Raw genomic sequence first — 23570 nt, 5'->3', positions numbered from 1 at the left:
AGTGATAGAATTTGACTGGGAGTAGACTCTAGATTGGAAATAATTTTTCCTAAAGAGTTTTAGCACTGCTTACTGTTTTAAACTAAAAACGAACAAAAATTGTTGTTGAGAAGTCAGATGTCATTCTGTATCCCACTCCTTTGTTTATAACCTTTTTTTTTTCTTTTGGGTTTTTTTTTTTCTTCTTTTCTTGACCTGATGCTTTTAGGATTGTCTCTGTTGCTTAGTGTTCTGAGATTTGCAATAATGCCTTGGTTTTATCTTTTTTCATTTGTGCTGCAAGGTACTCAGTGAGCTATTTCAGTTTCAAAATTGTCTTGCAGTTCTGGGAAATTTTCTGGAATTACTCCTTTAATATTTCTTCCACACTATTTTCTGTGTTCTTTTTCTGGAACTCATTATTTACACATTAGATTTCTGGACTGATCCTCTATTTTTTTTCATCTTTTACCAACTATTGTCCATTGCTTTTCCTTCTGAGAGGTTTCCACTTCATCTTCCAGTCTTACTACGTTTTTCCATTTCTACCTTTATATTTTTAATTTCCCAGAGCCAGTGGTATATTGGTAAATGTTATATGTATGCTGGATGGCGTGTGTGTATATATATATATATAATATTTACATATATGTAGGTGAATGTTTAAATCTCTGGGGGGGGGGGTTGGGCACTGATTTGTAGTGTTTACCTATTCTGTGATGTAAAAAATCCCATGATGGCCAATTTCAAGCTACCAGTGGGATGGAGCTGGGAAGAGATACTTGGCAGTAGACCAACTACATAGTATTTTGCCTATACAGAAACAGTAAACATAAATGACTTCAAGACTGTAGATGATAAAATGATGTAAAATAATTAGGAAGTGATGAGCTTTATTTCTTAAATTGTTTTAAAAATAATTTATTTACCTTTGAGTTTATATAATTTAATTTTGAGTAATGCCCTGTGCTTAACTAGCTTTCAGAATTCCTCAGAAAGTAACAGTTGGGTATTGTTAGCCCTTATGAGCCAGATCCAGCTCATCACTGCTCAGAGCTCATCTTTGTTCCCTGAACTTGCTTTTCATAGAAACCTGTTGTTTCACAGATAAACTTTTTCTGCCTCTACATTGTATATTTTCTTTGAGATCCTTTTTTGTTTGTTTGTCTTTTATGTTAAAGGCTTTCCTCAAATGTCCAGTAATCCTTGTAAGGATCTGAATTGGGATGCTCGCTATACAGTATAGTATATAGACAATATGCAATTGTATCCAGATGCAATTACTCTTTCTACCACGGGGGGGGGGGGGGGGGGGGGGGGGGGGGGGGGTGTGTGTGTGTGTGTGTGTGTGTGTGTGTGTGTGTGTGTGTGTGTGTGTGTGTGTGTGTGTGTGTGTGTGTGTGTGTGTGTGTGTGTGTGTGTGTGTGTGTGTGTGTGTGTAACAGTACCCTATACCAGCAGCTTCTTATAATTTAAAACTACTCTCACATTTGTTATTTCTTTGATTTTCACAACTTCCAAACAAGTTGACTCTAGAGCTTTGGCACAAATTCATTTATGTGAGAAAATTACCCCCATTTTAAAGATGGGGAAATTGAGGCTCAGAAAAGGTAACTCAAACTAAGGCCATTCAGATGCCTGGTGTTCCTGTCACTAAAACTGATGCCTCTTATTCATTTTCTCAGGTTTTGTTCTTTTTTTTTTTAAGAGAAGTGCAAATAATAAAGACCCGTGTTCTAGACAAACCAGTTAAAAAATTGAGTAATATTTTAGCTAATGCCTAATATATGACAATATATCCATTAGAGAAATCAAAATTTTAAATCTTCAGAAGTCTCAGTATAAGCAGTTTTTACTATTATTTCTCTCTTATTTTCTTTTCTTTTTGGCCGTGCCACAAGGCTTGCGGGATCTTAATTCCCTGACCGGGGAGTGAACCCACAACCTCTGCAGTGAAAGCACGGAGTCCTAATCACTGACCGCCAGGGAATTCTCTCCCTCTCGTTTTCTTACCTATGAATAGAAATTAGAGTTCTCTTAAGCTAAGGATAAGAGTTGTCTTTCAGGTCTAAGCTAGTGCTGTTCCCGGCTCCCAGTCTCACCTGCAGTCAAACTGCTTCATACACTGGTACCTGTTGCTGTGACGTGTAGCAGCAGCTTGGGAATGATAAATCAAGATAGTGATTCCTCCAGGGGGAAGGAGGTGGGCAAGATTGGGCAGGGCTACACGGAGAGTTTCAACTGTGTCTGTCAGGTTTTATTTCATAAGCTAGGTGATAGGTACAAGGGGTTTTGTTATATTCTGTCTTATTGTATGCCCAACATAATTCATTTTAAAAGTCTCTACAGGGTCTAGAGTTATAAACGCAATTCATTCACTCCACAAATATTTATTGAGCACTTTTGTGACAAGCATTCTAGACAGCAGTGAACAGCAATTTAGGGTCTAGATTCATCACTAATTCATTCAACATGCATGTGCTATGCCAGATGTTAATAAGATGACTCACACCTGATCCTGCACCTTAAAAAAGTTTTAGACTAGTGTGAGGTAGGGCACATTAGTCGTTAATCTCACAAGGTTGAAGTTAACTTCAGAAGAGAGGTGCAGATAAAGTGGTAAGGAAAAATCACAGAGAATTTGGGAGGGCTTCACAGAGGAGATGGCAGATGAGCTGCATTTTGAAGGGCATTCTGGGAAAGGGGAGGGATGCACTCCAGGAAAAGGACCTCCTCTGCAGAGGGAACAGCACGCGCAGAGTATGAGGTAGGAGTGTGTGCAGTGTGAGGGTCCAGTGAGTATTCTAGTTTGGCTGATGAACTCAGTGGTAGGGACTGAAAAGCCTAGGAAAGAAGTTAGATCAACTCTCAGAGGGCCCAGGTCCAGGCCAAGCTGCTAGACTATTCTGTAGGAGACATAGAGCTATTTGCTGTAAGGCCAGGAGGGCAGGAGAGTGGCAGGTTGCTCACAGAGCTTGGGTGGTCACAGACAGGACCTGGAGAGACAGGAGCAGGTGGGAGATCACAACAGTAGAGTCCACAGGACCTACTGTTTCCTTTGGGCTGGGATCATTACAGGTGGCTGTTCAGTTTCTGCTTGAACTCCTCCAGGGATGGGAAGCTCATCACTCAAAAGGAGTATGGTTTTTACTGCTGGGTAGCAGTTCCCCATGTGTCTTGCTGGGTCTCACATGGAGCTCTACTTCACAGGGCCGTGGTGAGGGGGGAGGAGATGGAAGAGGAGGAAGAACTTGGAAAAGCACAAAGCATGCTATCTCTGTGAGGGCACTGTATCTGCTTCTGGCAGTCAGTGCGTGAGGACGAGCCGGGCTGGGGGATCCAAGGGGGGAAGGGCTGCTTTGAGGCTGTGCTCTTCTCCACTCAGGCACTGACCAACAGGCTGGAGGTTGGAGGTACCGGGTTGCCTTTGTGGTGCCTCTATGGGGGTGCCATGGTACTGGGCCTGGAATGCAACGGGGACTTGGGACAGAGACAATCTAGTGCTGGAGGTATGGGATGGTCCTGTGTCACTGGGGGTCCTGCTCTGCCGCCATCCACTCTTCTAGTCCAGGGAAGGGGCTTTTGACTGATCTGGGAGTCTCTCAGCATGGGCCATCAGCACTGGCCCTCACACCTCACCAGCATGGCTTTTGGCTCAAAGATTGGGGCCAGACTGGTCTTCATGGAAGACTGATTTGGTACCCTACCCTCTGAGGGTCATTAGACAGACCCCCCCACCCCCACTTGCCCTAAATCTCTCCAGCTAACGTACTGCAGTGTCTGAAATCTCATCATTGGACACATACATTTCCTAGAGGGACTGGCACATTACTTGAGAGCCTACTCAGAACAGTTATCTATTAACAAATTCACAAAGATTCGAAGGGCCTGATTGCCTTTTGTAACTGTAAAGCCCTACACTAAAGTAACTAAAGTGCTATTATTCATGCAAGTCACCCCGAGCTCTAACCACCTCTAACTCAGGATCAGGAACTTATGGATCACAGTTCTGCCTCAGTAATCTCACTGGACCTTTACAGCAACCCTGTACCACAGAAATTATTAAACTTCTCTTTGCCTCAGCTTCCTCTTGTAAACTGGAAGTAAAATCCCTTGTCCAAGGTCACATGACCAATATGAGGCCACAGAGACTGGACACTAGATTTTAGAAACAAAGTCTTATTTCTTCCTATTTTTTCAAAGCAGCTTGGGGTGTGACACACTCTACCTTGTGGAAGGATTACTGTCTGACCAGGATATGTCTCTGACCTTTGAAAGCAAGATAAAGATTGGGTAGGGCTGGAAAGGAAAGTCAAGTAGTCATTTGGGTGGGTGTGGGATGCCACCCAGAATGCATGGCAGGAGGGTCACCGAGGAAGCTGAACTGGGATTTGGGGGTGTGGTCAGCCATTCAGGTGATAAGACTTAGGTCCCCTCCTACCACTGGGCCAAGAGCCTGGGACAGGGTGTCTGTGAATAGCACAGCCAGAATGGAACCCAGGCTGTCGGTGCCTGAGCCCTGTTTTCTCCATCCCTGCACTGGCCCCCAGAGGTGCTGTGTGAACTTCGGCAAGTCTCACTGCCTGGCTGATCCTTACTAGAAAAGAAGGAGATTGGACCAGATAGACTGGAAGCCACCTCCCCCCTGCCCCGCCCGGGCAATGCCATGCTAAGTTCTGGAAGCAGGTGAAACTATTCAAGTCTGCAGCACCTCCAGAAGAGAGGCCCTGGGGCAGGGAGGATGTGTTTCCAGTCCTGACTAAATCACTTTTTCTTATAACATTCCTTTCTGGCATGCCTGAAGGATGGAAAATCGGCTGTGAGCCATTTCCTGGGCTCTGCCCAACCTGCCCATTTATTTCTTCATTCAGCAACATTTTCTAGGTGCTTATTACAACGGCCCTGGCCCCTCTCCTCTCCTCTCTCATCCATCCAATCAACAAATGTTTATTGGACTGTGTGTCAGCTGCTATTTTAGGCTTTGAGATACAATAGTGAGCAAAACTGGAGCCTACAGGTTTTGGAGGGGAGAGATGCTAATTAAACGATCACCATACAAATGCAGATGCCAATGGTAACAAGTTCTACAAAGGAGATGGGTCTGGTGCTACAAGAGCCTATGGGTGGTCGGGTGGTCTGGTGGGGGAATCTCACCGAGGTGGGTAGAGAAGGCTTCCCTGAGGATGTGACTCTTGAGCTGTTGTCTGACGTAAGGGGCAGTGAAGTGGGGAAATGCAGTGGGCATTCCAGGCACAGGAAATGGCCCATACAAAGGCTTTATGGCAGAGGGAGCCCAGTGAGTGGGGGAGGGAGGCAGGGGCCAGACCCACAGGACTTTGTAGGCCTTTGAAAGGGACGATCTTTTCTTTAGAGCAATAGGGTTTTAATTAAGGCGAGTGACATGATCAGCTTTACATTTTTTAAATATTCTGGCTGCCCACTGGGTGAAGAATTGATGAGGGTGGGTGGAAGATGAACTGGACCTAGTGAATTTGGGAGACCAGAGAGGCCAGAGTCCAAAGGAAAAATGACTGCAGCTCGGACTAAGGTGTCAGGATAGAGGTGGAGAAGAGTGGAGAAGTTAGAGAAACATCTAGACCATAAACCTGTTAAGACTTGGCGTTGGGTTGGATGTGGGGAGTGAAAGAGGTATGAAAGATGACTGCCAGTCTCTGGCACGGGCAGAAGCAGGGGTGGCAGTCATTCATGAAGACGGAACACTGGGTGGAGCGGGGCAGGTGTGGGCGGTACATTATGAGTTCAGGTTTGGAGATGTTGAGTTTGAACTGTCTATAAGATATCCAATTAGGTCAAATAATAGTAACACTGAGCACTTACACGTGCGAGACATTACACTAAGGGCATTATCAGTATTATCTCATTTAATTCTGATAGTCACTCTATGAGTAGAGAGCATCAGCATCTCCATTTTCTGAAAGACACCAAGGCACAGAAAGGGAAAGCAGACAGGCAGTTGGACATACTGGTCTGAAGCTCAGAGAAAAAAGCTTTAGGCAGGAGATGTAGCATCTTCAGGGAGGAGTAGAACCTGAAGCCATGGTCAAGTGAAATTGAGGAGAGATGAGTCCACCTTCTCTCCCATCTTACCTCCACCCCATTTCTAGCTGGGCTCTGCTCAGGCCCACTGTCCTGTGCTGGGCAGTAAGTGGGGTGCCTGGATCCACCCTGGGTGTGGGAGATTGTCTATATCAAACTCTTTTTGTTCTCCACTCAAGAGGTGGGGTCTAATCGTCCTCCCTATCAATCTGCCAGGCCTGTGACTTGCTTATCAATATTAGAATTCAAAAAAAGTGACTTTAGGACTTTTGAAGCTAGGGCAGAAAAGGCCTTGTTACCTGGATCACTCATGCTCGGGGTAGGAAGGCTGACCCTGAGCCTCCAAGCTGTGAGAGAGCAGAGGCCACACGCAGAGGCCATGCATGGGTGCTGTGGAAACCAGCCCTGGGTCCTAGAAATTTAGAGGGACTGTGAGCCCCAGGGAGCCCCACCAGAGGGCAGCAGGAAGCTGGCCCTAGGCTCCAGTGAGTCCCTCTGCTGAGAATGTCACTGGGGGTCCAGAGGCTCCATGGAGAAGAATTTAGGTCAGATTCTGAAGGAAGAGAGTGAGAAAGCTACTTTAGGCTTGTGTGGAGGGATGGCCTGTATAGAGCTAGGTAGGCAGGAGTTAAGAAGTCAAAATTGCCAGAGGTGGGCTTCCCTGGTGGTGCAGTGGTTGAGAGTCCGCCTGCCGATGCAGGGGACACGGGTTCGTGCCCCGGTCCGGGAAGATCCCACATGCCGCGGAGCGGCTGGGCCCGTGAGCCATGGCCGCTGAGCCTGCGCATCTGGAGCCTGTGCTCCGCAATGGGAGAGGCCACAACAGTGAGAGGCCCGCGTACCGCAAAAAAAAAAAAAAAAAAAAAAGATTGCCAGAGGTGAGGATGGGGACTAGACACTCCTTTCAGGCAGGGAGGGACTGTGTCTGTTTTATGCAACCACCTATACTCTTAGACCCATGTCTGGCATATAATATGCATTAAATTAATATATATTGATCAAATGCACAAATGGAGATACTGTTGGAAGGGACAAGGGAGGGAAGTGAAGGAACGGCAAATGTTTTGAGTGGAAGACAAAAAAGAAAGGAATTTTTACTTATTGAGCACCTACTATATGTTGGGCAGTACCCTAATAATAAGCTCTTTAAATTCATGATCTCTTTTTTCAAGTTAGTTTTTTGGGGTTTTTTAAAATTAATTTATTTTATTTATTTATTTTTGGCTGCGTTGGGTCTTCGTTGCTGTGCGCGAGCTTTCTCTAGTTGCGGTGAGCGGGGGCCACTCCTCGTTGCGGTGCGTGGGCTTATCGTGGTGGCTTCTCTTGTTGCGGAGCACGGTCTCCAGGTGCGTGGGCTTCAGTAGCTGTGGCGCACGGGCTCTGTAGTTGTTGCTCGCGGGCTCTAGAGCACAGGTTCAGTAGTAGTGGTGCACGGGCTTAGTCGCTCTGCGACATGTGGGATCTTCCTGGACCAGGGCTCGAACCCATGTCCGCTGCATTGGCAGGCGGATTCTCAACCACTGCACCACCAGGGAAGCCCATTGTTTTTTTATTTTTTATTTTTAGCTGTGATGGGTCTTCTATACTGCACGCGGGCTTTCTCTAGTTGCAGCAAGCAGGGGCGGCTACTCTTTGTTGGCGGTGTACAGGCTTCTCATTGTGGTGGCTTCTCTTGTTGCAGAGCACGGGCTCTAGGAGCGTGGGCTTCAGTAGTTGTGGCATGTGGGCTCAGTAGTTGTGGCTTGCGGGCTCTAGAGCGCAGGCTCAGTAGTTGTGGCACACAGGCTTAGTTGCTCTGCAGCATGTGGGATCTTCCCAGACCAGGGATCGAACCCATGTCCCCTGCATTGGCAGGCGGTTTCTCAACCATTGTGCCACCAGGGAAGTCCCTCAAGTTAGTTTTTTGACTGAAAAAGAACATATGCTTAAGGTTAAAAAATATGAAACAAAACAAGAATTTTAAAGTAAGTCTCACTCTCATATCAGGCCCATAAGCCTTCTTCTCAGAGGCTAACAATATTTTCTGCATATCTTTGTAGAAATATTACATGCATGCCCCTTGAGGGTCACCTGCTCCCTCCTGCATCTTTCTGAACCTCCAGGCTCAGATTAGAGCAGCATTTCTCAAAATGTGGTCTGGGACCACCTTCAACAGAATCACCTGGTGGGGACATCGCTTATTAAAATGCAGAATTTCGGGCTTCACATAGACCCCCTAGAATCAGGGTAAGGAAAAATCCCTGATTTTCCACCCCAGGCAATTTTGATACCCACTAACATTTGAGAAGCACTGACCTGACTCACCCAATCACTTCATGGAGAGAGGGCCCAGATAGCTCCGGGTGCAAATCTAGGCTCCAGTATTTCCTCACTGTGGGACCTTGGCCCTGGGTGAAGCACTTTACTTCTTGTCTTAGTGGGCTTGGGCTACCTTAACAAAGTGCCACAGGCTTGGGTGGCTTAAACAACAGAAATTTATTTCCTAAAGTCTGGAGGCTGTAAGTCCCAGATCCAAGTGCAAACAGGGTTAGTTTCTGTTGAGGCCTCTCTTCCTTACTTGCAGACGGCTGTCTTCTTGATGAGTCTTCATATGTCTTTCCTCTGTGGGTGTAAAGAGAATGAGCTCTGGTCTCCCTCTTCTCATAAGGACACCAGTCCTAACGGATTAGGGCCCCACCCTTATGACCTCATTTAACCTTAATTACTTCTTTAAAGGCCCTATCTCCAAATACAGTCACATTGGGGATTAGGGCTCCTATATATGAATTTTGGGGCACAGAGACACAATTCAGTCCATAATACTTCTTATTCTTGTCCCCACCCCCAATTTAGTCTTCCTATCCAAGGCATGTCTCTCCTATTTATTCAAGTCATGTTTTATAAACCTCAGTAATATTTAGGAGTTTTCTTCATAATAAACTTTCATACTTCTCACTAGTTTATTACTAAATATTTTAATATTTAATTTTTTTTAACTCTTACACCACCAACTTTTTATCTGGAAAATTTTCCAACCTATAGAAAAGTTGCAAAATATACAATGAATACCCAACTACCTAGATTCACCAGTTGTTAAACTTTTGCCACATTTGCTTTATCTTTGTCTATAAATCTATATAATTTTTTCCTGCACCAGGATCTTCAGGCTCCTGCAGTGCTCTCCCAGCAGCTTCAGAGCAGCTCTGGTTTTCTGGTATTTAAAGACCCACTTCTCCGAAATACTGAGAATTCTTGGGGGGAGGGACCATGATGTATGTTCTGTAGAAGCTCAAGGACTTTGCAGTGTCTACTGCCGATAGACAGTTATTACATTCAATAATAAGAGAAGTGGGATGCCCAGGTTCACACAGCTTAGTGAGGGGCAGCACCCGGAGGCAAATGCAGATCTGTTAGACCCCAAAGTTCATGCTCCTACCTACTGTCTCCTTGATAGTAAAGCAGACTTTTTACTGGAGAATAATGCATTATTGGTTTCTTGGAAGCTGAAAATTCTTGGGCACATGTTTCGTTGAGTTAATCATATTTTGGCTCATCTTTGAACATGAACTATTTTGCATTTAAGTTGATGGCTTAGTGTCATGTACTTCAGCAGGACTGTCTAGTATAAACTAAAGTCCTTCCCCAATCAAGGGGAAGATCCTCTGGACAAATCGCCTTTTGTCACAGGTGGTGGTGATTTGTCCTGATAATTAGGTTGGAAAAGGCCTTGGACAGATATAGAGAGGTGTGTTGGAGCCTAGGCTATGTTACATTACTAGCCACACAATCTTAGGAGACCCACTTGCCCTCTGTGGGTCTCTGTGTCCTCCTTTAGAAATGGGGATAAAAACTCTTGCTCTGCCCACCTCCTAGAGATGCTATGACCAGAAAAGAGGAGAAAGCACACAAACCTTCTGTGTCTTAAATTCCATCCAACACAAATATTTGTAATTGTACTCAGCCGAGGATCATGTAGAACTTAAAAAAAATTCATTACTTTGTTTTTATAAACTGAAACATTTGCCGTGACTAGGCAAGGATTGTCTGGGAAAAATTCCCATCTTGTTTTGATCAATCACAGGAGGTATCGATCCAGAATGGAACTGGCACCACATATTTGCACTCACATTCAAATGTTACTTCTTAGCCTGCAGAGTGCCTTTTCTTAATTATATAAATTGAAAAATGTGAAAAAGAATTCTCTAGGGCCTGATAGCTTGGGGTCAGTAGTGGTGCTTATTTATCTTGGGTGTATATTAGAATCACCTGGGGAGATTTAAGGTCATACCAATGCCACCAACACCAATTGTATTACTTGGGATAGGGCACAGGCATTTTGTTAAAGCTCCCAAGTAATTCTAATGGGTAGTAAGGTCTATAGGTACATGAAAGCGTGACACGGAAAAGCTGAAATGGGGGAGTGGCCAAGATGGCAGCGTAGGAAGACCCTGAGCTCACCTCCTTCCTCATGCACAGCAAGATTACAGCTGTTTACAGAGCAACTATTGATGAGAAAGGCCCAAAGTCTAGCAGAAAAGATCTTCTACAACCAAAGATATAAAGAAGGAACCATAACAAGATGGGTAGGAGGGGTGGTGACACAGTACAGTCAAGACCCCCAGGTGGGTGACCCCCAAACAGGAGGATAATTACAATTGCACATGTTCTCCTTAAGGAGTGAGGGGTCTGAGCCCCTCATGAGGATCCCCAGACTGGGGGTCTTGCACCAGGAAGACAAGGCACCAGAACATTTGGCTTTGAAAGCCAGCAGGGCTTGCTTTCAGAAGAGCCAGAGGGCTGTAGGAAAGAGACTCCACTCTTTTTTTTTTTTTAACATCTTTATTGGAGTATAATTGCTTTACAATGGTGGGTTAGTTTCTGTTTTATAACAAAGTGAATCAGCTATACATATACATACATCCCCATATCTCCTTCCTTTTGCATCTCCCGCCCACCCTCCCTATCCCACCCCTCTAGGTGGACACAAAGCACCGAGCTGATCTCTCTGTGCTATGCGGCTGCTTCCCACTAGCTATCTATTTTACATTTGGTAGTGTATATATGTCCATGCCACTCTCTCACTTCGTCCCAGCTTACTATTCCTCCTGTGTCCCCAAGTCCATTCTCTACATCTGTGTCTTTATTCCTGTCCTGCCTCTAGGTTATTCAGAACTCTTTTTTTTTTTAGATTCCATATTATATATGTTAGCATACGGTATTTGTTTTTCTCTTTCTGACTTACTTCACTCTGTATGACAGACTCTAGGTCCATCCACCTCACTACAAATAACTCAATTTCGTTTCTTTTTATGGCTGAGTAATATTCCATTGTATATATGTGCCACATCTTCTTTATCCATTCATCTGTTCATGGACACTTAGGGTGCTTCCATGTCCTGGCTCTTGTAAATAGAGCTGCAATGAACATTGTGGTACATGACTCTTTTTGAATTATGGTTTTCTCAGGGTATATGCCCAGTAGTGGATTGCTGGGTCGTATGGTAGTTCTAGTTTTAGTTTTTTAAGGAACCTCCATACTGTTCTCCATGGTGGCTGTACCAATTTACATTTCCACCAACGGTGCAGGGGTGCTGCCTTTTCTCCACACCTTCTCCAGCATTTATTGTTTCTAGATATTTTGATGATGGCCATTCTGACCAGTGTGAGGTGATGCCTCATTGTGGGTTTGATTTGCATTTCTCTAATGATGTTGAGCATTCTTTCATGTGTTTGTTGGCAATCTGTATATCTTCTTTGGAGAAATGTCTATTTAGGTCTTCTGCCCATGTTTGGATTGGGTTGTTTGTTTTTTTGATATTGAGCTGCATGAGCTGCTTGTAAATTTTGGAGATTAATCCTTTGTCAGTTGCTTCATCTGCAAATATTTTCTCCCATTCTGAGGGTTGTCTTTAGGTCTTGTTTATGGTTTCTTTTGCTGTGCAAAAGCTTTGAAGTTTCATTAGGTCCCATTTGTTTATTTTTGTTTTTATTTCCATTACTCTAGGAGGTGGGTCAATAAAAGGATCTTGCTGTGATTTATGTCATGGAGTGTTCTGCCTATGTTTTCCTCTAAGAGTTTTAGAGTGTCTGGCCTTACATTTAGGCCTTTAATCCATTTTGAGTTTATTTTTGTATATGGTGTTAGGGAGTGTTCTAATTTCATTCTTTTACATGTAGCTGTCCAGTTTTCCCAGCACCACTTATTGAAGAGGCTGTCTTTGGAAAGAGACTCCACTCTTAAAGGGTGCACACAAAATCACACAAAGTTTGACAGACAAGCAAAAGCTAAGAATGTAGCACCATGAAACCAGCTCTATAAGAAATGTTAAAGGGACCTCTCTCTAAGCAGAAAAGAAAAGGCCACAACTAAAAATATGAAACGTATGAAAGGAAAAATCTCATTGGTAAAGGCAAATATACAGTAAAGATAGTAATCAACCATGTATAAAGCTAGAGGAAGGTTAAAAGACAAAAGTAGTAGACTCATCTATGTCTGCAATAAGTGGTTAAGGGAGCCACAAAACAAAAAGACGTAAAATGTGATGTCAGAAACGGTAAACATGGAGGGGGGATGGAGTAAAAATGCAGAGTTGTAAAAATGCATTAAAACTTAAGAGATCAGCAACTTAAAATAATCATGTATATATAAAGGTTGCTATATATAAACCTCATGGTAACCACAAACCAAAAACCTCTAACAGATATATGCACAAACACAAGAGAAAGGAATCCAAACATAACACTAAAGATAGTCATCAAATCACAAGGGAAGGGAGCAAAAGAAGAAAAAAGGAACAAAAAAGAACTACAAAAACAACCCCCAAATTAACAAAATGGCAATAAGTACATACCACTCCTGGGTATTTATCCAATGAAAACACTAATTAGAAAAGATACATGCACCCCTATGTTCATTGTAGCATTATTTATAATAGCCGAGAAGCAACCTATGTTCCCATCAATAGATGAATGGATAAAGAAGATGTGAGATATATATATATATATGATACATACATATATATATATATATATACACACACACAATGGAATGCTACTCAGTCATAAAAAGGAATGAAATCTTGCCATTATTGTCAAAATGGATGGACCTATAGGGTATTAAGTTAAATGAAATAAGTCAGACAGGGAAAGACAAATCCTATATGATTTCATTTATAAGTGGAATCTAAAAAACAAACGAACAAATATAACAAAACAGAAACAGTTACAAATACAGAGCACAAACAGGTGGCTGCCAGAGGGAAGGGGAGCAAGGGAGGAGAGAAGTAAGTGAGGGAGATTAACAGGTAGAAATTTCCAGTTGCAAAATAAATGGGTCACAAGTATGAAATGTACATTGTGGGGAATATAGTCAATAATTATGTAATACCTTTTTATGGTGACAGACGGTAACTAGACTTATTGTGATGATCATTTTGAAATGTATAGAGATACTGAATCACTATATTGTATAACAGGAACTAACATAGTGTTGTAGGTCAATTATACTTTAGAAACAGCCTCATAGAAAAGAGATCAGATTTGTGTTTACCAGAGGCACAAAGGGGAACTGGATGAAGGTGATCAAAAGGTACAGACTTCCAGTGGTTAGCACTCCATGCTTTCACTGCCGAGGGCCCGGGTTGGCTCGCTGGTCTGGGAACTAGGATCCTGTAAGCCACGTGGCACGGACAGAAAAAAAAAAAAAGGTACAAACTTCCAGTTATAAGATAAATAAGTACTAGGGATGTACTGTACAACATGATAAAGATAATAAACACTGCTGTATGTTATATATGAAAGTTGGGAGTAAAACCTAAGAGTTCTCATCACAAAGGGAAATACTTTTTTTCTATTTCTTTTATTTTGTGTCTTTATGAGATGACGGATGTTCACTAAACTTATTGTGATAATTATTTAATTATGTATGTAAGTCAAATCATTATGCTGTACAGCTTAAACTTATACAGTGCTGTATGTCAATTATATCTCAATAAAGCTGGAAGAAAAAAAAAAGGAAAATGCTCGAACAGCACTAGCTGTCCAATTGAAATATGTGAGCCGCAAAGGTGAGCCAATATATGTAGTTTTGAATTTGGTAGTAACCACTATTTTAATAATATATTTTACATAACTTAATGTATCCAAAATATTATATCAACATGTAATCATTATAAAGTTATGAATGAGGTATTTTACATTTTTTATACTAAGTCTTCAAAATCTGCTCTATATTTTATACTTAGAGTACATATCAATTCAGACAATGTAGGCTAGCCATAATTCCCATGGCCAGTGGCTGTTTGGGGTGATGCAGAGCTAGGTAATATAAACATTTTTGCTCGTAATTCATTGGATTATGTTACTAGTAATTGCAAGAATTTCTAAATCTTACAAAAACGATTAGAATGCATGCATTGGTTTTATTATTGTTTTTACATTTACAGGTTTAAATTTGAAACCAAGTTGTTATAACATTGACTATCAGTAAAGCTTTGTGGTTTTCATCATATAGGTTTTACACATATGTTTTGTATATTTTTTCATTAGGGTTATTCCTAAATTGTTTATATTTTTGCTGCTACTATTATGGGGGAAAGAGTTCAACTGATTATTAAACTATTAATTTTGTGATATTATCTTGGTCCTGAGTTTCCTTATTAATTCTAAGAGTTTAGGGTTGTTCTCCATATTTTAAGGCATTATGCCATATTTTTATTATCTGCAAATGAAGATAATTTTATTTCCTTCCCAATACTTAAGTCTTTTATTTCTGTTTCAGGTCTGATTGTATTGGCAAGAACTTCTAAAACAACCTTAAATAATAGCATCACTATAGATATGCTTGTTCTTTTTTTAAAAAATGTTTATTTTAATGAGAATATTTTTAAATGTTTCATTGTTAAAGAATGTGTATGTCTGAGAGATATACTCTCAAAAGAAACATCTGGTTATTTTTAATTTTCCAATACATTTCTTAAACTTTTGAGATAATTATAGATTGCAAACAGAAGTTTGCAAAGACAGTAAAGAGGTCCCTATTTACCCTCCACCCATTTCACCAATGGTTACATCTTACATAACTACAGGACAATATCATATCAAAATTAGAAAATTAGCATTGGTACAGGGACTTCCCTGGCGGTCTGGTGGTTGACTCCCCTCTTCCACTGCAGGGGGTGTGGGTTGGAGAACTAAGATCCCGCACGCCCACATGGCGCGGCCAAAAAAGAAAAAAGAAAATTAGCGTTGGTTTAATGTATGTGTACATCATTCTATAGTTTACAGAATACAGACTATATCATTCTGTAGTCATTTTACTGATTTGTGTAACCACCATTGCAATCAAGATACAGAACTATTTCATCACTACAAAGATCTCCTTCATGCCACTCTTTTATTCATCTTTCCCCTTCCCATCACCATCCCTCACCCCTTGCCACCACTGATAAGTTCTCCATCTCTGTAATTTTTAAAATTTGAGAATGTTACGGAATCATATAATGTGACCTTTTCAGATTGGCTTTTTTCACTCAGCATAATTCCTTGAGATCCACTCAAGTTGTTGTATATATCAACAGTCTGTTCCTTTTTATTACCAAGTGTATTCCATGGTATAGATGTACCACAGTTTTTAAAACCATTCAGCTACTATAGGACATTTTGTTTGTTTCCAGTTTGAGGCTATTACAAAAAGCTACTATGAACAATCACGTATAAGTTTTTATGGGAACATGTTTCATTTCTCTCGAATGTCCAGGAGTGGGAATGCTGGGACATATGGTAAGTGAATGTTAAGTTTTTTAAGAAACTGCCCAACTCTTTTCCAGAATGGCTGCACCATTTCACATTCCCACTAGCAATGTGTGAGAGAGACAATTTCTCTGCACACTCACCAGCATTTGATATTGTCACTATTTTTCATTTTAGATTCTAACATAATTTTTAAAATGAGTGATGGTTTTCTCAAATACATCTTTTGGCATTTATTGAGATAATTTCATGGTATCTCTTATTGGATCTCTTGATGAACTGTATTATTTTATCCATAAATATACGTATATATTTTCCTCTCAACATTGCATTTTATTTTTGGGGGGAGAGGATAGGAGGAGTAAGGGGAAGAAAGCAGGGTCCCACTGGAGTCTCCAAAGTGTATGAAACTAGTAGTATAAGTATGGGATGAGACGGCCAGGCAGATTAGATAGAAGGCCCCCAAGATTCTTTTTTCTACTGATTTCTGTAATCTAATGAAAATATGACATATGTAATTGCCTAGCACATGGTATTCAATAAATGTCAGTTGCCTTTTCTAGCAGGGTTCTCTACAGGCTAGGCTGTACCTAGACACCATCATCTTTCTCCTTTCAGGTAATGAAGGTCACCTAGAAAACTAGGCAATTAAAAGCACAACACAGTTTGAGTAATGCAGTTGGCTGGCTGGCTCAGTGTGTGGTCTGTCTCCCCATCCTCCCCACTCTACTGGGCCAGGGAGGGGCTAAGAGTTCAGTTTCCCCAGTGGCTGTGCAGGGGACTCGCCAGCTTGTCCTAGCAGATTCATGTGGAGGGCTGTGGGCTGCAATGCTCTAATGCACAGTCATCTCTCTTTTTTTTTTTTGCGGTACGCGGGCCTCTCACTGTTGTGGCCTCTCTCATTGCAGCGCACAGGCTCTGGACGCGCAGGCTCAGCGGCCATGGCTCAGGGGCCCAGCCGCTTCGTGGCATGTGGGATCTTCCCGGACTGGGGCACGAACCCGTGTCCCTTAGCATCGGCAGGCAGACTCTCAACCACTGCACCACCAGGGAAGCCCCAGTCATCTCTTTTTGATATTGATAATTGTACAGAAAAAAAGCAGACATGCATGCTGATTTCGCCAGCTGTCTTCAGGATCTCAGTAGCCTTGCTGTGCTTGCTATCTTGGAAATCCACATTGTTCACATCTAGGACTTGGTCCCCTTTCTGAAGTCCTGCTCAGTGTACATCAGAGTCAGAAATCACCTTGGAGATGAAGATGCCTTGCTGGCAGGCCCTTCCTACTGAGATTTGAAATCCCAACTGAGCTCTAGGGGCTTTTTTTTTTTTTTTTTAAATATTTATTTATTTTGGCTGTGCTGGGTCTAGTTGCGGCACATGGTATCTTCATTGCGGCATGCAGGATCTTTCATTGAGGTGCGCAGGCTTCTATAGTTGTGGCACGTGGGCTTAGTTGCCCCAAGGAGCTTTTTTCCTATGTTCTAGTTTTATGTTTTCAGGTCTTATGTTTAAGTCTTTAATCCATTTGAGTTAATTTTTGTGAGTGGTGTAAGATAGGGGTCCAATTTCATTTTTCTGGTGTGACCATCCAGTTTTCCCATTTATTGAAGAGACCATCCTTTCCCCATTGAGTATTCTTGGCTCCCTTGTCAAATATCAGTTGATAGCTTATGTGAGGGTTTATTTCTGGACTCTCTATTCTGTTCCACTGGTTTACATATCTATTTTTATGCCAGTACCATGCTGTTTTTATTACTGTAGCTTTGTAGTATAGTTTGAAATCAGAAAGTGTGATGCCTCTAGCTTTGTTCTTCTTTCTAAGGATGACTTTGGCTAGTCAGGGTCTTTTTTGGTACCATATGAATTTTATTTTATTGTATTATTATTATTTTTTTTGGCTGCGTCGGGTCTTAGTTGCAGCATGCAGGATCTTTTGTTGTGGCACACCCAGTCTCTTTATTGCAGCACTGGGGCTCGTCTCTAGTTGTGGCATGTGGGTTTTCTCTCTCTAGTTGTGGCATGCGGGCTCCAGGGTGCACGGGCTCTGTAGTTGTGGTGCATGGGCTCCAGAGAGCATGGGCTCTATAGTTTGAGGCATGCGGGCTCTCTCACTGAGGCGTGCGAGCTCAGTAGTTGTGGTGTGTGGGCTTAGTTGCCCCACAGCATATGGGATCTTAATTCCCCAATCAGGGATCGAGTCTGTGTCCCTTGCATTGGAAGGCAGATTCTTTACTGCTGGACCACCAGGGAAGTCCCCATATGCATTTTATTTTTTTTTTATTTTTAACTTTTTTTGAATATTTTCTTTTTTAAATTTATCTTTTATAGAAGTGCAGTTGAATTACAATGTGTTAATTACTGCTGTATAGCAAAGTGACTCAGTTATACATATATATATATATATATATTCTTTTTCATATTCTTTTCCATTATGGTTTATCACAGGATATTGAATATAGTTCCCTGTGCTATACAGCAGGACCTTGTTTATCCATTCTATATATACCAGTTTGCATCTGCTAATCCCAAACTCCCACTCCTATCCTCTCCCCCTCCCCCTTGGCAACCACCAGTCTGTTCTCTATGTCCCTGATTCTGTTTCTGTTTCATAGATTGGTTCATTTGTATCTTATTTTAGATTCTACATATAAGTGATATCATATGGTATTTGTCTTTCTCTTTCTTACTTACTTTGCTTAGTATGATAATCTCTAGGTCCATCCATGTTGCTGCATATGGCATTATTTCATTCTTTTTAATGGCTGAGTAACATTCCATTATATATAAACACCACATCTTCTTTATCCATTCATCTGTCAATGGATGTTTAGGTTGTTTCGAAGTCTTGGCTATTGTAAATAGTGTTGCTATGAACATGTATGTATCTTTTGCATACATAGATACATGTATCTATGTATAGATACATAGATACATGTGCATGTATCTTTTCAAATTATAGTTTTATCAGGGTATATGCCCAGGAGTGGGATTGCTGAATCATTTGTAAACTCTATTTTTAGTTCTTTGAGGAATGTACATACTGTTTTCCATAGTGGCTGTACCAATTTACATTCCAACAGTGTAAGAGGGTTCCCTTTTCTTCACACTCTCTCCAGCATTTATTATTTGTAGCTTATTAAGTTTCCTTAAAACAGGGCTATTTTTAAATTTTTTTAATTTTTAATTTTAATTTTTATTTTTTTTGCGGTACGCGGGCCTCTCACTGTTGTGGCCTCTCCCGTTGCAGAGCACAGGCTCCGGACGCACAGGCTCAGCGGCCATGGCTCATGGGCCCAGCCGCTCCGCGGCATGTGGGATCCTCCCAGACCAGGGCACGAACCCGTGTCCCCTGCATTGGCAGGCGGACTCTCAACCACTGCGCCACCAGGGAAGCCCAGGGCTATTTTTTAAAATAAATTTATTTATTTTATTTACTTATTTTTGGCTGCGTTGGGTCTTCATTGCTGCATGCGGGCTTTCTCTAGTTGTGGTGAGCAGGGGCTACTCTTTGTTGCAGTGTGTGGGCTTCTCATTGAGGTGGCTTATCTTGTTGCAGAGCACGGGCTCTAGGTGTGCAGGCTTCAGTAGTTGTAGCACGTGGGCTCAGTAGTTGTGGTGCATGGGCTTAGTTGCTCCTCAGCATGTGGGATCTTCCTGGACCAGGGCTTGAACCCGTGTCGCCTGCATTGGCAGGCAGATTCTTGACCACTGCGCCACAAGGGAAGTCCCAAAACAGAGCTATCTTGAATTATTTACTGGGTAAATTGCATATCTCCATGTCTTTGGGATTGGTAACTGGAAGATTATTGTGATCCTTTGGTGGTGTCATGTTTCACTGATTTTTCATGTTCCTTGAAGTTTTGTGTTGCTGTCTTTGCATTTGAAAGAGCAGCTCCCTCCTCTAGTTTTTACTAACTGCCCTTTTCAATGCATCCAAACTTGTCTTTTTTTGCTTCAGTGGTGTGCTGGAACTTTACACCAAACCTGGACTTCCACAAAGACCCTCTTGTCTGCGGGTGATTTTCTAAGACAGTGTTTGCCACGGCCCCTAGACTGTGTCTGAGAGGGGCTGCAGTTGGTTTGTGGGCCCCTCAGCGTCCACAGCTGGGACCAAGGTTTGTATGTCTATTGCCTGAAACATGTGGGTGAGACTCCTCCTGGGTCCCTTGGCATGTGGTGCTGGATCCCACAGCTCCCATAAAAGCACTCTTGTCCATGGATGGATGCCATATTGTTTGTTGTTGAAGGCAGGACACAAATTAAGGGTATCTTATTTAGCCATGATGCACCTATATATTAATAGCAGCATACCACATACACAGTTCTGCGTTTTACATTTCACTTAATATCTCAGAGAGTATTCCATACCAGTACATAGAGATCTATCTCATTCTTTTTAACAGCTGCATAGCAACCCATTGTAGGAGTATGACATAATTTAACCCATTTTAAAAAATTGAGGTGTAATTGACATATAACATTATGTTAGTTCCAGGCGTACAACATAATGATTCAATATTTGTATATATTGCAAAACATCACCACAATAAATCTAGTTAACATCTGTCACTATACAAATCCATTTTGGGGGGATAGACACTTAGGTTGTTTCTGGTCTTTTGTAACTATTGACAATGTTGCAGTGAATACTCTTGTATACACGTCTTTCTGCCCCTGTGTGAGCATTAACGTAGGATAAATTTCTAGTAGAAGAATTGCTAGGTCAAAAGGTATATGCATTTAAATTATAATAGCTGTTGACAAATTGCCTTCAGTGAGACAACTATTTTATAGTCCCACCAACAATGAACAAGAATGTCTTTCTCTACAAAGTGATTTTTGCCAATCTGATACTAAAAATCTTACCTTAATTTTAATCTGCATTCCTCTTATTATGAGGGGGTTGAATATTCTTTCATTTGTTTAAAAGTATCACTTTTCTGGGCTTCCCTGGTGGTGCATTCGTTAAGAATCTGCCTGCCAATGCAGGGGACACGGGTTCCATCCCTGGTCAGGGAAGATCCCACATGCCATGGGGCAACTAAGCTCGTGTGCCACAACTACTGAACCTGCATGCTGCAACTACTGAAACCCATGCACCTAGAGCCCATGCTCCACAACAAGAGGAGCCACCACAGTAAGAAGCCCACTTGCCACAACTAGAGAAAGCCCGCCTGCAGCAACGAAGACCCAGTGCAGCCAAAAATAAACAAATAAATTTATACAAAAAAAGTATTACTTTTCTATGAACTGTGTGTTCATGTCCTTTGCCCACTTAATGCATTCTTTTAAATTAATGTTTAACGACAAAGACACTACTCTCCCCTTGTAATTTGCTCAAGAATCTCCTCAAAGGGAGGTGGCCCTCTTGGACAGGTGTTCAAGGTCCTCCACAATCACAGCTCTCTCTTTTTAACTCATATGGGCCTCCTTCCCGAACACCACTGTCTGTTCCTAAGGAAGGGCACCTTTATGGTCTCCTCAACACCCCATACCCCTTCCACAATCCCATGTTTGCTCTCTCATCCCTCTCCTCTGGGATGTGTTCTTCCCAGTCAAATCTGACCAGTCCTTCAGGGTCCAGCCAAATTCCACGTGTCTGGGGCACATTCCTTCCTTCCTTCCTTTCCTTTCTTTCCTCTATAGTTGATTTACAATGTTGTGTTAGTTTTTGCTGTACAGGAAAGTGAATCATTTATACATATATCCACTCTTTTTTAGATACTTTTCCCAATGTAGGTCATTACAGAGTATTGAGTAAAGTGCTATACAGTAGGTTCTTTTTTTTTTTTTTTTTTTGTGGTACACGGGCCTCTCACTGTTGTGGCCTCTCCCGTTGCAGAGCACGGGCTCCGGACGCGCAGGCTCAGCGGCCATGGCTCACGGGTCCAGCCGCTCCGCGGCATGTGGGATCTTCCCGGACCGGGGCACGAACCCGTGTCCCCTGCATCGGCAGGCGGATTCTCAACCACTGCGCCACCAGGGAAGCCCCTATACAGTAGGTTCTTATTAGTGGGGTGCCTTTCTGAATCTAGCCTACAGTCTCACTTTCATGTGAGCTGCATCCCACCAACTACCTCCTATGTCCCTCAAAGGCTGGACCTGACATCTCCCAGAGCCCAGCTTCCTCTCTGTCCATGCTCAGTGTGCAGGGATGTCAGGGTGGAGTGTTCTTCGGCACTCAAGCCACATTTATTGACTATATATATGAGTCAGGCACTGTTCCAGGCACTGGGGATATGGCAGTGAGTGAGACAGAACATGGCCCCTCCTCTCATCCAGCTGACATTTTACTGGTGTGTTTGTGTATGTGTGATAATGTACAACAAAAAGGCAATAAACAAACACAAATAATGTCAACTAAGGGCACAGAAGTAAAGGAATAGTGACTGGAGGAGGGGAAAGGTCTCCTTTAGACAGTGAGGTCAGGGGAGGGATCCCCCAGGAGCTGAGATGATATCAAGGACTGAGAAGGCTCCAGTCATGCAAAGAAGCGTCCAGAGCCCCCATTACAGACCCCCACCCCCACCCCCGCCTGGAGGGTCTGTTCTTCTAAAGATGGATGAGATGCAGCACAGCTCTCAGCACCTGTCTGTCACTTGACAAGAATTGAAGGCAGAGACCTGTTATTCCTTCCAACTTCAGGGCTATGTGTTGGTGTGTCGGGGGAGGACCTGCACCCTCCTGCTTCATACGCCAGCTGCAAACTTGGGAAAATGAAATCATGGCTGACCTGGGATTAACAGAGCACCTATACGTGCCCGGGTCCAGTTAAGTACTTTACACCACTGTTATTTCATTTAATCTACAGAACAATCCCATGTAGTATTTATTACTAACTTTATTTTACAGAGGAAGAAACCGAGGCTCGGAGGGAATATGGAAGTAACCTGTTGAGGTTTACATGGTTCAGAAAGAAGTACAGTTCCTGGAGAGAGTTGTGTCGTGGGTGTCCGGTGGGGTTTACCGGCGCATTCGGGAAGCACCCTATCTCAGGAGTTGGCCCGCCGCGCCCCGAAGGCGGCCCCCGCCCTGCTCGAGTCTCGTGGCTTCAGGGGCCAAGGGGCGCGCGGCGGGCTGGGGGCGGGGAAGGCGCGGGGACAAAGGCCGCGGCTACCGCGCTGGGGCTGGCGGGTGCAGCGGCGAACTCCCGCGGCGGTGCCGGGACTCAACCTGGGCCCTGGCCGCCGCATGCCCGCGCCCCGAGGGGCCAGCGTCGCGATGGAGCGCCCGGGGGCGCAGTTTGGGCCCGCGCGGGCCGAGCCCGCCTGCACGCCGCCCTCACCGCCCCCTCCCCCGCCTCCGCCCCCTCCCTCCCTCCCCGCGGCGGCCGCGGCTACTCAGTGCGCGGCGAACATGGCGGCGGCGGTCGGGCGGGACACTTTACCTGAGCACTGGTCCTACGGCGTGTGCCGGGACGGCCGCGTCTTCTTCATCAAGTGCGGCGCGGGAAAGCGGGGACGCGGGCTGGGGCGCGGGCCGGGCGGGGGTGCGGGGCCGGGCGAGCGCCCCTAGAGCGGCGGCGGCGCTAACAGGTGCATCTCTCTCTCCGCAGCGACCAGCTCCGCTGCACAACCTGGCTACACCCGCGCACCGGGGAACCAGTCAACTCTGGCCACATGATCCGCTCAGGTGGGCGCCGGACTGGTGGGGTGGGGCGCTCGGGGGAGGGGGTCGTGCGCCTGGGTGGCCCAAGTTTGACCGGACTTTTCTCGCGTTTCCACAGACCTGCCCCGCGGCTGGGAGGAGGGCTTCACGGAGGAGGGCGCCAGTTACTTCATCGAGTGAGTGACGGGGGCGCCGC

The 23570-nt window shown here is 43.7% G+C and overlaps 1 protein-coding gene across 1 annotated transcript in view; it reads left to right on the top strand.

Annotated features, from left to right (window-relative positions):
- The first annotated feature begins 23089 nt into the window (after positions 1-23089).
- Positions 23090-23570, top strand: part of PLEKHA7 (pleckstrin homology domain containing A7) — a 224989-nt gene continuing 224508 nt past the window's right edge. Inside the window, exons 1-3 of the mRNA XM_033862587.2 lie at positions 23090-23205; positions 23322-23398; positions 23493-23550. Of these exons, the coding sequence (XP_033718478.1) occupies positions 23123-23205; positions 23322-23398; positions 23493-23550 (218 nt within the window). The 5' untranslated portion in view covers positions 23090-23122. The remainder of the gene's footprint in view (positions 23206-23321; positions 23399-23492; positions 23551-23570) is intronic.

Source organism: Tursiops truncatus, chromosome 8 (assembly GCF_011762595.2).
Source record: "Tursiops truncatus isolate mTurTru1 chromosome 8, mTurTru1.mat.Y, whole genome shotgun sequence".
Classification (NCBI taxonomy): Eukaryota; Metazoa; Chordata; class Mammalia; order Artiodactyla; family Delphinidae; genus Tursiops; species Tursiops truncatus.
The sequence above is the reverse complement of the archived record's forward strand: the minus strand, read 5'-3'. Positions and strand labels throughout refer to the sequence as shown.